The 15216-nt window shown below is 44.0% G+C and overlaps 2 protein-coding genes across 4 annotated transcripts; one reads left to right on the forward strand and one right to left on the reverse strand.

The window, feature by feature from the left end:
* Positions 1-18: 18 nt before the first annotated feature.
* On the forward strand, positions 19-10042 carry cpox (coproporphyrinogen oxidase). Of its 2 annotated transcripts, XM_041839955.2 has the most exons (7): positions 19-700; positions 2453-2596; positions 2839-2949; positions 3045-3186; positions 3866-4084; positions 7973-8077; positions 8811-10042. In XM_041839955.2, exons 1-7 carry the CDS (start codon positions 178-180, stop codon positions 8893-8895), a joined length of 1329 nt encoding a protein of 442 aa, XP_041695889.1. In that variant the 5' UTR covers positions 19-177; the 3' UTR covers positions 8896-10042. The 2 variants fall into 2 exon arrangements, with proteins under 2 accessions (XP_041695889.1, XP_041695890.1); XM_041839956.2 differs by lacking the exon at positions 2839-2949.
* On the reverse strand, positions 9990-14876 carry prrg1 (proline rich Gla (G-carboxyglutamic acid) 1). Of its 2 annotated transcripts, none has more exons than XM_041839957.2 (4): positions 14768-14876; positions 13985-14030; positions 13291-13454; positions 9990-12673 (listed from the first exon to the last, which is right to left on the reverse strand). In XM_041839957.2, the coding sequence occupies exons 2-4, from the start codon at positions 13992-13994 to the stop codon at positions 12224-12226; spliced, it is 624 nt and encodes a 207-aa protein (XP_041695891.1). In that variant the 5' UTR covers positions 13995-14030; positions 14768-14876; the 3' UTR covers positions 9990-12223. The 2 variants fall into 2 exon arrangements, with proteins under 2 accessions (XP_041695891.1, XP_041695892.1); XM_041839958.2 differs by having other exon boundaries at positions 9990-12655; positions 14768-14871.
* Between the last annotated feature and the right edge of the window lie 340 nt (positions 14877-15216).

Below are 15216 nucleotides of genomic sequence, written 5' to 3' on the forward strand. Positions count from 1 at the left end.
TCGAGAACACCATTTCCCATGCCTCTTCGCTCGGTTCAAGGCAAAGACCCCCCCTCCCCCGGACCTTAGCGTGACTGCACTGCTGTCTACTTGTGATTGTTGTTTTCAGTTTTGCTAGCTGGATGTCTACAACCTGTACATTTTACATGGAGAGGACAGCTAGATAATTTACAAATCATGGCGACCATCGTTCTTTATTCCATGAACAGAACGGCGCAAACCACTGCGAGACAATGTTTAATTCAGTTTTCAAAGCGAGCTTCCATAGTGGACTCGCACCTATCTTTCTTCCGCAGGTTAACTTCGCTTCCGGGAGCGAGATGTGTTCCCAAAGCTACTGGAGTGCGGTTAATGTCACACGGGACTGCAGGCAAATCGGCAACCGGGCGAACCAGGAGAGGCGCACTGCTGGTTGCTGGAGCAGCGGCGGCAGTGGCGGGTTTTGTGGCTAGCGGTAGTCACTTTCAGCGGGCTGAAATGGCAACCATGATCCCCAAAACCGAGGAGAAGGAGATAGCGGAGAAATGCAAGACGTTCATGGCCCCGCCGTGTACCGACGTCAAAGTGCTGCAGCAGAGGAAAGAGGAAATGTGCACGAGGATGGAGATGCTGATAATGGACACTCAGGCGGAGTTCTGCAGAGCGCTCGAGGAGGTGGACGGCGGCAAGTTCAAAGTGGACAAGTGGGAACGGAAAGAAGGCAAGGATCTCCCTTTGGCACGTGCCATTTGGCACACACAGCCCGTGCCAAAGCGCGTGGATAGTCAGTTAGGAACCCCAACCTAAGGCCAGAGCATCTTACCTATATGCCAACGTAGACCTACACTATATGATCAAAAGTATGTGGACACCTGCTCGTCTAACATCTCATTCCAAAAAGCCAGAACCATGATAAACAGCCCCAGACCATTATTCCTCCTCCACCAAACTTTACAGTTGGCAGGTAGCGTTCTGGCGTCTGCCAAACCCAGATTCATCCGTCAGATTGCCAGATGGTGAAGCGTGATTCACTGCTCCAGAGTCCAATGGCGCCGAGCTTTACACCACTCCAGCTGACGCTTGGCATTGCACATGGTGATCTTAGGCTTGTGTGCGGCTGCTCGGCCATGGAAACCCATTTCATGAAGCTCCCGACTAACAGTTATTGTGCTGACGTTGCTTCCAGAGGCAGTTTGGAAATCGGTAGTGAGTGTTACAACCAAGGACAGACGTTTTTATGCGCTTCAGCACTCGGCGGTCCCGTTCTGTGAGCTTGTGTGGCCTACCACTTCGCGGCTGAACCGTTGTTGCGCCTAGACGTTTCCACTTCACAATAACAACTCTTACAGTTGACTGTGGCTGCTCTAGCAGGGCAGAAATTTGACAAGCTGACTTGTTGGAAAAGTGTCATCCTATGACAATGCCACGTTGAACGTCACTGAGCTCTTCAGTAAGGCCATTCTACTGTCAATGTTTGTCTATGGAGATTGCATGGCTGTGTGCTCGATTTTATGCACCTGTCAGCAACGGGTGTGGTTGAAATAGCCGAATCCACTCGTTTGAAGGGGTGTCCACATACTTTTGTATATATAGTGTATCTGGCAGCTATCAACGCTGACACATTCACAGTGGCACATGAAGTGTCCAATGACTAATTTGTGCAATAGGTTAAAAAAAATGTTTATAATTGTGACATACACCAGATATGTGCAGGGAAATCTGTTGTTTTACATGGTCAGCCATAGTAGTATGGCACAAATTAGGGTTAAGTGCCTTGCTCAAGGGCAAATCGACAGATTTTTCACCTTGTCAGCTCGGATATTCGAACCAGCGACCTTCCGGTTGCTGGCCCAATGCTCTAACAGCTAGGCTACCTACATATTCGAAGGTAGCTAGACTAGATTCCGACCCTACGCTTGCTTACAGCTGCACTGGGGTTGTACAGGCTTCCTGTTTAGATTAAGGCACCAGCGTGAGATATGGCTCGGAAAACGTACCTCAATCCAGGGATGAGAAATTCATTGTACATAGAATTGTCCCATTATCCCAACTCTTACACCGAGAAGATTGAACGACTGCTAGATTTTTAGCAGTCGTTCAATGTTCTTGGCGTAACAGTTGGGATAATGGGACAATTCTGAGTGCAACGTATTTCTCATCCCTGGATTGAGGTAGGTTTTCCGAGCCATATCTTGTGCCGGCTCTGCGGTGTCTTAATCTAAACAAGAAGCCTGTCCGACCCCAGTGCATCTATAAACTAAGGTCGTAATCTATTCAGGCTAATCCAAAGGTTATCCCACCTGCCCTTATTTTTAAGCTGAGCCCAACAGCTACAGTAGTAGCACCTTGCCACATTCTGCACCCATGCCATTGTCTCACTGTCTGTTTGTATAGCATTATTACAGTGCTTTGGTGTTTGGCTCTTTCTTTACTGTCTAACATCTTGTATGTTTGTCTGTGTGTGTATCATCAGGTGGCGGGGGCATTAGCTGTGTGCTGCAGGATGGGAAGGTGTTTGAGAAGGCGGGGGTCAACGTGTCCGTGGTGTTTGGGAACCTGACCGAGGAGGCCGCTAAGCAGATGCGCAGCAGAGGGAAGGTCCTCAAAGGGAAAGATGGTGAGTGGCAGCCCTAGGTTCATATCAACCTCATTAACTTCAGCAATATTATGTTGTCTTGCAGTACAGTGTGTTACCTCATGCTACATGTGTCACTCAAGACCAGAAATGGCCATTCATGCCATTCTGACAAGCTAATGTGTTCAAGGATTAGGGATTGGATCCTTGAGTCAGACTATGGTTGAGATGTATATTATGGTATTGCATTGTATTGTATAATATTGTATTATGTTCACTCCTAGGCATCCTGCCATTCTGTGCCATGGGCGTGAGCTCAGTCATCCACCCCAAGAACCCCCACATTCCCACAGTGCACTTCAACTACAGATACTTTGAGATAGAAGAAGAAGATGGTGCGTGTCAGCCTGTGACATCATACCATTCAAGTGTTAGAGCTGAGATAATGAATGATGGCTCTTGTCTTCTCGTGTGTGTGTGTGTCTCCCAGGCACTAAACAGTGGTGGTTTGGTGGCGGTACAGACCTGACTCCTACCTATGTCAATAAGGAGGATGGTGCTCACTTTCACAACAGTCTGAAGGAGGCCTGTGACAAACATCACCCCCAGTACTACCCCGACTTCAAAAAGTGGTACGAACCACCCACATCAGTGACTTCATACAATGTGTGGTAATGACTGGGTGGGTGGGGTGGGTGACTTCACTGGGTGGGTCTCTACTGTTCAACAGGGATAAGGAGTTTCTCATAATTTTCTTCAGCTGCTGAATGACCGTTTTGTTCAGAGCTAGTGAATGACATTGTGTCAATGAATGGGAGGGTAAGTGAGTATGGTACTGTATATGGATGTGTGTGTCTGTGTTACTTTTAAAGGCTAGATTCCTATAAGCTGTTTGCATTTTACACATTCATACAGTGGTCTTTCCCCCAGATTGACATTGTTATCTTGATCTTCTCTCAACTCAAACATACAGTAGTTGTATTTTTAAAGAACATTGGGTTATATTTTAATTGAGCGGAATCACATTATCTAATAACTACCTCTGTGTCTAGAGTCATTGAAACCAGTAGCTCAACATTTCTACCATGTTTCAAATACCTGTAAAAGTACTGCAATGTACTAGTTATGATACAATTATGGAAATTAACATTGGTAACACTTTAATTAAAGGCTGCTGGTATAAATGCATGCGTATAACAAGTTATAAAGCAATATACAGTACCTGCGGGCGGGTATAATTAAAGTGTTTCCATAACCTGCACATGTCTTTCCTCAAGCTTAGTTAATTCAAAACACTCCTGCTGCCTGTAGGTGTGACCACTACTTTTACATCCGCCATCGTGGCGAGACGCGGGGCATCGGTGGCATCTTCTTTGACGACCTGGACTCTCCCAGCCAGGAGGAGGCGTTCAGCTTTGTTAGGAGCTGTGCCCAGACCGTGGTGCCCTGTTACCTGCCCATTGTCTACAAACACCTCAATGACCCCTTCAGCCCAGAGGAGAAGGACTGGCAGCAGGTGCGGAGAGGCAGGTGGGTACATATGAGAGGGTGTGGGTGTACCTAGGGCTGTGGCGGTCATGACATTTTGTCAGCCATTGATTGTCAAGCACATAACTGCCAGTCTCATGGTAATTGACCGTTAATTAACAAAAACACATTTAGCATCTCCTGGCTTCCACGCATAGCCTACAAGCCACTGATGCAGACCTTTGGAACATCTACATTTTAAAAAGCCTAATAAATCCATAGCCTACACCATCACAATAAAGTATGTATTTTAGACAGGTCTAATAAACATGATATGAAGAAAATGTGGTCTATTTCAGAAGAACAGAATAGCATACTCCTTGTCATTATGTTAGGCTCTGACCTGGCTATGCCATATGCCTGTGGGCTATACTAGTTCATTTAGCAGACAAGATTTGCTTAGAATTTCATGGCATTATTTTATAGTATGAAGAATACAAATGAACACAGCTGAATAAAATACAAACAATGTTTTCTCCAAAATATTTCTGAGGGAGTGCGCACATGCCACTATTCTGTGTTGAGCGGTTAACAAAGAAACAGGTCTTCTTATATGCTTAACTAAGAGTTATTTATGAAACCTTAGTTGTGATCAAAATATATAGGCCAACGTTTGTATTTTTTTATACATTCTAAGGCTGCATGATGTGACTAATGATGATTTGAAAAAAGTTGCATGAAAGGCATGAGCTCTGCTTTGTTATTTGCGCAGGCTGCACACATTTCATCAGTCTCTCATTCACAATTTGACAAGCACTTGATAATGCCTCAAATTTCTCGGCGGCATCCCCTTTGTGTGGCCGTAATGGCCCTTAAAGAAATCCATGCCTTTTGTGAAAAAGTTAAGAAAAAAAAAAAAGTATCTTCCCCAAACGTGAAACTCACACGCTGTGCATGTATGCCAGTTAGGCTCTACACCTGTTGTAAAGTGGATTAGTGTGCTTAATTGTAAGAAGTTATTTGGCCACTTTAGTTGTGATACAAACCTTATCAAAACATATAGGCCTATGAGCTAGGCTACATGAGGTGTGCGACTGATTTGAAAAAGTTGCAACAAAGGCATGCACTCTTTCTTGCCTTACTGCACACAAGCTGGGCATCATTCACAAGTGATAGGCTAATATTTTCACCCATCAGACTGTTGTTGATTTAATCTTGTCTTTACATACACTATCGTTCAAAAGTTTGGGGTCACTTAGAAATGTCCTTGTTTTTGAAAGAAAATGAATTTTTCTGTCCATTAAAATAACATAAAAATGATCAGAAATATAGTGTAGACATTGTTAATGTTGTAAATGGCTATTGTAGCTGGAAAAGGCTGATTTTTTAAATGGAATATCTACATAGGCGTACAGAGGCCCATTATCAGCAACCATCAGTCCTGTGTTCCAATGGCACGTTGTGTTTGCTAATCCAAGTTTATCATTTTAAAAGGCTAATTGATCATTAGAAAACCCTTTTGCAATTATGTTAGCACAGCTGAAAACTGTTGTGCTGATTAAAGAAGCAATAAAACTGGCCTTCTTGAGACTAGTTGAGTATCTGGAGCATCAGCAATTGTGGGTTCCATTACAGGCTCAAAATGTCCAGAAACAAATAACTTTCTTCTAAAACTCGTCAGTCTATTCTTGTTCTGAGAAATGAAGGCTATTCCATGCAAGAAATTGCCAAGAAACTGAAGATTTCGTACAACGCTGTGTACTACTCCCTTCACAGAACAGCGCAAACTGTCTCTAACCAGAAAAGAAAGAGGAGTGGGAGGCCCCGGTGCACAACTGAGCAAGAGGACAAATACATTAGTGTCTAGTTTGAGAAACAGGCGCCTCACAGGTCCTCAAATGGCAGCTTAATTAAATAGTACCCGCAAAACACCAGTCTCAACGTCGAGAGTGAAGAGGCGACTCTGGGATGCTGACCTTCTAGGCAGAGTTGCAAAGAAAAAGCCATATCTCAGACTGCCCATCTTAATATTTTCTTTTTATTGGCCAGTCTGAGATATGGCTTTTTCTTTGTAACTCTGCCTAGAAGGTCAGCATCCCGGAGTCGCCTCTTCACTGTTGACGTTGAGACTGGTGTTTTGCAGGTTGGCTGCTTTTCCTTCACTCTGCGGTCCAACTCCTCCTAAACCATCTCAATTGGGTTGAGGTCGGGGGATTGTGGAGGCCAGGTCATCTGATGCAGCACTCCATCACTCTCCTTCTTGGTAAAATAGCCCTTACACAGCCTGGAGGTGTGTTTTGGGTCATTGTCCTGTTGAAAAACAAATTATAGTCCCACTAAGCGCAAACCAGATGGGATGGCGTATCGCTGCAGAATGCTGTGGTAGCCATGCTGGTTAAATGTGCGTAAAATTCTAAATAAATCACCGACAGTGTCACCAGCAAAGCACCTCCACACCATCACACCTCCTCCTCCATGCTTCACAGTGGGTACCACACATGCGGACATCATCCGTTCACCTACGCTGCGTCTCACAAAGACACGGCGGTTGGAACCAAAAATCTCAAATTTGGACTCATCAGACCAAAGGATTTCCACCGGTCTAATGTCCATTGCTTGTGTTTCTTGGTCCAAGCAAGTCTCTTCTTCTTATTGGTGTCCTTTAGTAGTGGTTTCTTTGCAGCAGTTCGACCATGAAGGCATGAATCATGCAGTCTCCTCTGAACAATTGATGTTGAGATGTGTCTGTTACTTGAACTCTGTGAAGCATTTATTTGGGCTGCAATCTGGGGTGCAGTTAACTCTAATGAACGTATCCTCTGCAGCAGAGGTAACTCTGGGTCTTCCATTCCTGTGGCGGTCCTCATGAGAGCCAGTTTCATTATAGCGCTTGATAGTTTTTACGACTGCACTTGAAGAAACGTTCAAAGTTCTTGAAATGTTCCGTATTGACTGACCTTCATGTCTTAAAGTAATGATGGACTGTCGTTTCTCTTTGCTTATTTGAGCTGTTCTTGCCATAATATGGACTTGGTATTTTACCAAATAGGGCTATCTTCTGTATACTACCCCTACCTTGTCACAACACAACTGATTGGCTCAAACGCATTAAGAAGGAAAGAAATTCCACAAATGAACTTTTAACAAGGCACACCTGTTAATTGAAATGCATTCCAGGTGACTACCTCATGAAGCTGGTTGAGAGAATGCCAAGAGTGTGCAAAGCTGTCATCAAGGCAAAGGGTGTCTACTTTGAAGAATCTCAAATCTAAAATATATTTTGATTTGTAAAAAAAAAAAAAATGGTTACTACATGATTCCATTTGTGTTATTTCATAGTTTTGATGTCTTCACTATTATTCTACAATGTAGAATAAAATAAAGAAAAACCCTGGAATGAGTAGGTGTGTCCAAACTTTTGACTGGTACTGTATGTGTGAAAATTGTTTTGATTTAGAATGGACGATTATCATGCACCTGTCTCAAAACAGGGGTAGGGGAAAAAATACATGTCATCTATGCACTTAAATAGCGAATGGAGGACGCTTTTCCCGTGGTTCATTTTCATGCCAGCCAGGTAGGCTATACTCCTGTTGTAAAGAGAAGCAATGTGCTTAATATTAGGAAAGTTGAGAAATAAATATAGTAGCCCTAGCCTATAGAAAGCTGATGGGATCCTCCTCTTTTTAATAGAGGCCATCCCTCTGTTTTCTCATGCAAGTTTGTTAGGCTACTAATGACCATCAGCAGCATCAGACCTTGGAGAAGCCTAATTACCGTGACTAAACGGTCACGTGGAATTTGACTGCCGTCGTGGTAGTAATACGGTCACCGTAACAGCCCTAGGTGTACCCACATGCTTGTGTGCATGTGTAATAACACAGTTTGTATATGTGTCTATATCTTTGTGCTTGTGTTTCATTAAGCCTTTGGTGTGTGTGTGTGTTTCAGGTATGTGGAATTTAACCTGGTGTATGACAGAGGGGTGAAGTTTGGACTGGCCACCCCAGGCTCCAGGATCGAGAGCATCCTCATGTCCCTGCCCCTAACAGCCAAGTGAGTAATATTACGTCATACTGCTGCTGCTAGCACTGGATGTAAATTACTAGTGATTGGGAATGAGTACTGGGTTGTGTCCCAATAATCTCTCCTTCCTCCTGATGTGTGCACTCTTACACTACTTCCCATAAATTGTACTTTTCAATCCATAAAGGGAAGTGAACAAGTGCACATTTTGGGGGAAAGGGAGAGATTGGGACGCAACCTTGGACCAGTGAAGACTGTGTGTACTACTGTGTACAGCCTGTGTGTGCCTGGAAGTGAATGCTCTAGGGCTTATTCAGAAGGCTTCTAAAATGTTCAGGTAGAAATGTGTAGTGTTGAACAGACATGACTGTCGCATAGGGAGTCATGTCACCTCTGTGGTTATCCACGAGTCATAGCCACGTGTTTAGAGAGTGAAATGCTAATGTCTTCTAAATTTGCTGGCGGGAAATGAAAGAGCTGGCTGCTTCCATTGAGACAACTATACAAAGTGCTCTGTGTCAGCATCCTAAATGGCACCCTATTCTCTACATGGTGTTCTACAGTTGAGCAGAGCCCTATGGGGGCCATTTGGAACACAGACACTGTATGTCCCTCGGTTCGTACCATGACCGAGCTGCACCACCGCATCAACCAGACCCCTGTGGAGTCATCTAATGTCAGCTGTGTACATTACATTTTTATCTGCAATCACTGAAGAAGCCCCAGGCCTCTCATTCATGCTGACTGTCTTCTCTCTTCACAGGTGGGAGTACATGCATGAGCCTCCTAAAGGTTCCCAGGAGGCCGATATGCTGGAGGTGTTACGAAACCCCAAGGAGTGGATCTGAAATGGGTGTTACCATGTTTACACATTACCATGGAGATACCAACCTGACTCAGCCTTCAGAGCAGCAGCCTACGTGACTGTTGACTGGAACAGGCATCCGTCCCTTTGACTGCGAAATCATTGCTTTGTCATTGGCCAACGCACCGCTGATGCTATTAGCTAGTTGTTACTGGAAAATGCACACTTGCTCTTATTGCTTTTGCTGTCTGTTTCTTATTGCTTGATATAATATTGTCTGTGTCAGATAAGCCTTAACACTACCATTTAGCAGACGCTCTTATCCAGAGCGACTTACAGGAGCAATTGGGGTTAAGGGCCTTGCTCAAGGGCACATCGACTGATTTTTCACCTAGTCGGCTTGGGAATTCGAACCAGCGACCTTTCGGTAACTGGCCCAACACTCTCAACCGCTAGGCTAACTGCTGCCCTTTTGCCTTCCGCCCACATTGCTTTATCACGGGTGTCTTTATCACTATTGACTGCTTCAAGTTAATATTTCCTGTGTCAGATGCATGCTGTGTACCAACTGGTCTAGATTGGCTGGCTCTGCTTGTCTCTGGTCTCCAAAGCAACCCAGGGTTGTGTTCTCCAGGCAGTCTAGGCACTTTTGAAGGAAAAACACTCATGTTTCAAACTGTTTTCTCCCTTCTGTTCATGCTGAATGTGACCCAGGACACAAAGGGAAAGTGTGTCTGAACCACTCAGGGTATGTGCGCTATGCCATTGATGTAAAATATAATAAAAAGTGCTAGACATGCTAGGATATAACATGTCATTCAACATAATTTATAAATAACCTTTTTTTGAGAAAGGGCATCAGCATAACCTGTGATTTTCTGGTCTCAAACCCAGTACCTAATCTACTGCGCTAGACGTGGAATACTCCAACATTGTTTTTGCACATATTTAGGTTAGTCATTTAGAATGTAGATTAGAAATGTGATTGTTGGGTAAGGTTTGAAAACTGAAGTCTCAACTGGGATTCGAAATACCATTATACAGTTGTTTTTGGACTGCAGAAGGACAAAGATGGTCCTCATATCAACTACAGAAAAGGGTTGGATAAATTTGGAGGCACTGACGACAACAGCCCCACATGTTTAAGTATTTTATTACAAATTAAAATTCAAGCTCAGTACATATTCAAAGGTTTATCTTTTTTTACATTTACTTATGCATTTACTTAAGGCGTTGTAAAAACTGGATTTCAAAAGGTAACAGTACAATAATTGGCCCTGTCCAGAATTCCTTGCCCCTATTACCTACATGTAGACACCTGTGGAGATCTGAAATGATTGGACAGGTGTAAGCAATATAGCAACAATTCCACCTATTCTATCAGAGGGAAAGGTGGAGCTGTCACCATATACTGTAGCTTTAACATATTGAATCCTCTCAGAAGTGGGTAGGGTCCTAGGGGTTGTTTCTGGACAGGGCCATATGGTGTATTCATGACAAGTCGGAAACTCGGAACCTCAAGTTAAAATGAACATAAGTTATTTGTAAAGAGCTTCCTATTGTTGACTCGGGCCTCATCCTATGAGTTTCCAAGTCATAAAAGATGAGTTTCTGAGTTGTCTTGAACGTACCAATAGACCAAACCGAAATGGCTAACTTAACCAACACATCCCAGTCACAGGTCATATAGCATTGGGACAAGTGCTGCGATTCCACAGGTCAACAAAAAACATCAGTGCTCTCAATCTGTAATGTACATATTACACAGGCCCCGTACACACAAGTTCTACAACTAATGTACAACACATTTTGCACAACGGAAAGTTTGTTTTGTATTTAAAAAATGTATCATTACAAGCGTTGTTGAGACACTGCACATTGTGCACAATTAGTGTGCAAACATTACTGTGCCGACAAAGGCCAGGATTCAAAATCAGTAGAACGCTGTCGACAATGCACCTTTAAAAAGGCAATGTTCCTGCATTAACACTAATGCATTAACAAACACTGTAGATGACAGCTTAATGGAAATTACTTTTAAAATGGCAAGCGCGCAATAAGATTGAATCCTGGCCAAACTGTCCGTGGTATCATAACAATGGTGTCAAATGCTTTGTCAATCAGTTGTACAACCTAAAGTGTTTACAGGGCCATTGTCATATTACATGTATTATGATACTGAATATTAGGCAGATGTCTGCAATTAGTCCCCCAGCTGCATAATTAGCATGTAAAATAGACCGTTGTATCAATAGGTGACATTATTGCTGAGAGTTGTGCTGAATGGACACAAACAAAACAGACTCTGCCCTAGAATTCATTAGCAAACGGCTCAGTTTGAGCCTTAACAGAAAGTGCCTTCAGTCACACCACATATCCACTACATTAGTATCAATGTAGTCACTGCCGTTATCTGCAGTAAAAAAATAGAAGCACGCTCACTCAAGCGCACTCTCACACACATGTATATACACACATGCTCACACACGCTGTCCATAGTGACATTTAATACTGCAAGTGAAAAATGGGTTGTTGCTGCTCCACCCTGCTTCATATTCTTCTGCTTCCTGGCCCATATTCGCTTGCAGGTCACTCCGCGCTCCATGCCAGCACAGCTCAGATAATGTCCCACTCCGAGAGACAGACATAGAATGTGTCCCAAATGGCACCCTATACCATATTTAGTGCACTACTACCCATAGGGCTCTGGCCAAAAGTAATGCACTATATAAGGCATAGGGTGCCATTTAGGACATTCCCTAATGGAATACGGTCGGAGAATATTGACAGTCTTCCACAAATGTATACGACGCTGGCATAGATCCAATAAGCCCACGTGTACATAGCCAGTACTGGCTTACCCAAATATATGGCTAAAATGACACAGCAAACAATTCTGTCTCCTTATGCAAGCAAAATTGCTTGTTTTTTTACAATTCACTTCCTGAACATTCAAAACAACTATCTCTCTAGAATTGTTTTCTCCTTTCTTACAAGTATGTCAATAAGAACTGTTGCTGTTTTCTTATTTTTCCTTTACACCACACAATTGTCATGCATCGTTCATTTGCAAGCCCCAAACCTCCAGGGTAGTCATAACATAAATCTATGGTAGGATGACAAAAACACAGTACATTTTGGTTTTGCGAAATCAAACATTTGGTATCGTCTCCGCTATCACTCAACTCCTATCTGATGGTCAGTGCAAGCTTCGACGTTATTGCATCCAGTAACTCTCCGTTAGTATAGTGTAGTAACGTAACAGTTAAAGAGGGAGGCGAGGTGTAGGCTGAGACCGGGAGGATGATATAGCTGGATGGGGGCTGGAGAGAGAGGTGGGGTGTTGGGTAAGAAAGGACATGGGGGGTACTTCACTTCCCATGGCCAATGATGTCCTCATACTGAGGCGGCGGCTCTGTCTCTATGTGCACATCTGTGTGGCCGACCGCCTCCTCGTAAGATGGCGGTGGCTCTCCCCTGCTTCCCCTCGCCGACGTGACCTCCAAGCCCGGGTAGGCGGGGCTGCTGTGGACGCTGAGCTCGGAGTGATCGTGGAAGTCCCGTCCCCACTGGTCCATGGAGACCACCGATAGGGTGGGGTCCCGGTTGGAGCCCCCCAGGGCGGGGCTGCGCTCTGAGCGCTTGCGGGAGTGGCACCGCCACACGGTGATGGCCACTGCTGCGATGAGGAGGAGCACCAGGAGCAAGGGGAGGATCAGGTAGAGGGAGTGGACTCCGCCCACCACAGACTGCAGCCCGCCACTTGGGCTGCTCTCCCGTACATACTCCTCCCAGAACCGTTGCTGCAGCCAATCAGAGAGCTACATCAGACCAATTACTGGGCAGAATTATCAATTACTGGGCATTTAAAGTAAAAGAAAAATGTGAAAACTACAAATGCCATTTGCAACATTCTGAATGTCATACTCCAGAAAGCTCCCACACAAAACAAAAACAAAAAGCTCTCCACATGTGCGTGCTGCACGGACTGTTCATTCCCTCTCCTGACAATAGTTGCAGTAATGACCCTCTCCCTATTGAGCAGCACTCTCAGGGAGTCAGCTACTCTTCCTGCTGATTATCATCACTTCCTGAAAAGCAGGAACATTCCACAGGCCAGCACACTCGGAGTAGGATTACAAGTGTTTTTGTTATCGAGTGTATGTGTATGTCAATGAGGGAGCAATAGCGAGACAAAGAACATTGTGTGTGCATCTGTGTGAGCGAGTGTTGCATACAGGGTTGGGGTCAATTCAGGAAGTAAACAAACAAGGAAGTAAAATTCAAATTTTCCTCAATGCTTCCCATATAAGAAACACTAGTTTTTTTTAATTTGAACTTCAGTTTACTTCCTGAATAGACTGAATTGAAATGGAATTGACCACAACCCTGGTTGCGTGTGTGTTGCGCACATGGGTTGCATGTGCGTCTCACTCACAGTTTTCTCGTCATTCTCAAAGGCCTCCCTGGCCTCCTCGTAGGTGCAGATCTCCTCCCTGCACTCTCTCTGGATGTTGCCCTGCCTGATCTCCTCTAGCAGGTAGCTGTTGTCCCTGCGCTGCCGGCTCAACACTGAGTTGGCCAGGTCCGACGGCAGGAACACTGTCAGAGAGCAAGAGATGGAAGGAGAAGCGGGAAAAAGAGAGAAGAGGACAGAGAGCGAGAAAGGGGGAAAGGGGAGGAAGAAAGAGAGAAACAGGGAGAGAACAGAGAAGAAAGAGAAAGACAGGAGAGGCAGAGAGAGAAAAAGAAGCAGAGGTTGATACAAAGCCAGTAGAAAAGAGGGAGCTGCCTACTAACTGCATTTCTGTATAAAACAAACGCTTCTTTGATTAGGACGGCCAACCCTGGCCAGTACAAGTGAAACTAACTCTGGGAATCAAGAGAGGGGGACAGAGCGGCCCTCTGTTGGACTGATCTGGGATCAGACCAGAGTCCATGGACAGGAACCATTTTGTGTTTAAAAACATCTGATTAGACTCACAGAAGGGAGAGTCAGCTAACATTTGTATTTTCTTGGACAAACCACCATGTTGAGTAGTTGTTTAAACAAGGACCAGCCTTGCAGGTAGTGAAGTTATGTAAATGTACATGCCATAGGCCTATGGATAGCCTACAGAGAACAAACGTACCACTCGACATTATTCCTGCTGGTCTGTTTGGGGTGGGTGACAGTGTCTGTTGACAGAAAAACATTAAACAAAAACAGTCAGTTCCATGTTTTTAACTGGGACAAAGTCAATGAGAGGAAACAGGACAATAGTAGTCCTAGTCATACAACAGGTGATTCAGACATTTAAAGCATTCTATATATCCAAACTACAATTTCCACATGGTGTTTAGGCTACTTTTCCCATAGAGCATCAGAGTTCGCGTAATCCTATTATTACTTTTCAACTCCTGACAGACGTATTAACGGAAATGGCCGTCACGCAGTGTACTGTGAATTTCAGACATCCTTTGCCAACTAAAAACGAAATGACCAAACGCTAACCAGGGTTACACAGGAATGTTACTGCTATGACCGAAATAGAACACCAGCAGAAATGTAACAAACAAAGCGCCGCCCGCCCTGTTCCTTCCATCTCTTCAAAAGCGGCACAGGATATGAATTGTGAAACCGTTATTAGAACAATAAAAACTGCTTTAATCTTTGGCGATATTATTACAGCTGCCGATATGTGTGAACAGTGTGATGGAAGACATCTGAGATTGAAGCTGGCTAACGTTTAGCTCGCTGACAATCGGATTTGATTTGTAACCATTTCGCTGGTTGATTTGCTACATTGTAGGATAAGAAGCGACTCCTGTCATTCCAATGAGCAAAGGTTTTAGCTAACCGCTTCAAGAATAAACGAAAGATTCAAAGCATTTATTTTTCAAATGAAAATGGCAAATAATTGAACTTTATTTACCTGTTTTCCTTCCCGAATGCGCTCTATGCTCCACTAACGCCTTGATGCTCAAAATGTTGCTACGCACGCGCAAAAGCCTGTTGGAAAGCCGTTTTCTATTTTTTCCAGTTTAAAGGGACAGTCAGGTGACTGGCATCAAATCCCTAGTAGGCTATGTGCTATTTCTACACAATATCATTATTTGTTTCACATTATATTATTGGGAGTGTGCAGCAAGAATGAAAGAGTATGTGTAAGCTACTCACGGTGCACAGTTAGGCATCCTGGAGCTATGTAGACCACCTTGTGTTAATGATTAAATGCACCAGGAAACATTGCCTGTCAAAACTTGATTTACTGAGTTTCCATGGTCTTGCAGGCATTGATTTGTGAGTCAATAGCAATCAATGCATGGAGTTTGGTCTTTAGGTTCCAATGTAATTATGTCAGTCTGTACTTAGCTTACCATA

The sequence above is a fragment of the Coregonus clupeaformis genome, chromosome 20 (assembly GCF_020615455.1).
Source record: "Coregonus clupeaformis isolate EN_2021a chromosome 20, ASM2061545v1, whole genome shotgun sequence".
NCBI classification, from domain to species: domain Eukaryota; kingdom Metazoa; phylum Chordata; class Actinopteri; order Salmoniformes; family Salmonidae; genus Coregonus; species Coregonus clupeaformis.

What these genes read in the sequence shown, in the direction of transcription:
- cpox (XM_041839955.2), top strand. Translation starts at nt 178, where the DNA reads ATGGCGACCATCGTTCTTTATTCCATGAACAGAACGGCGCAAACCACT. An exon ending in TGAGATAGAAGAAGAAGATG is followed by an intron (nt 2,950 to 3,044) that starts GTGCGTGTCAGC and finishes TGTGTCTCCCAG; the next exon opens with GCACTAAACAGTGGTGGTTT. An exon ending in TCCCTGCCCCTAACAGCCAA is followed by an intron (nt 8,078 to 8,810) that starts GTGAGTAATATT and finishes CTCTCTTCACAG; the next exon opens with GTGGGAGTACATGCATGAGC.
- prrg1 (XM_041839957.2), bottom strand. An exon ending in TTGAGAATGACGAGAAAACT is followed by an intron (nt 12,674 to 13,290) that starts GTGAGTGAGACG and finishes GGTCTGATGTAG; the next exon opens with CTCTCTGATTGGCTGCAGCA.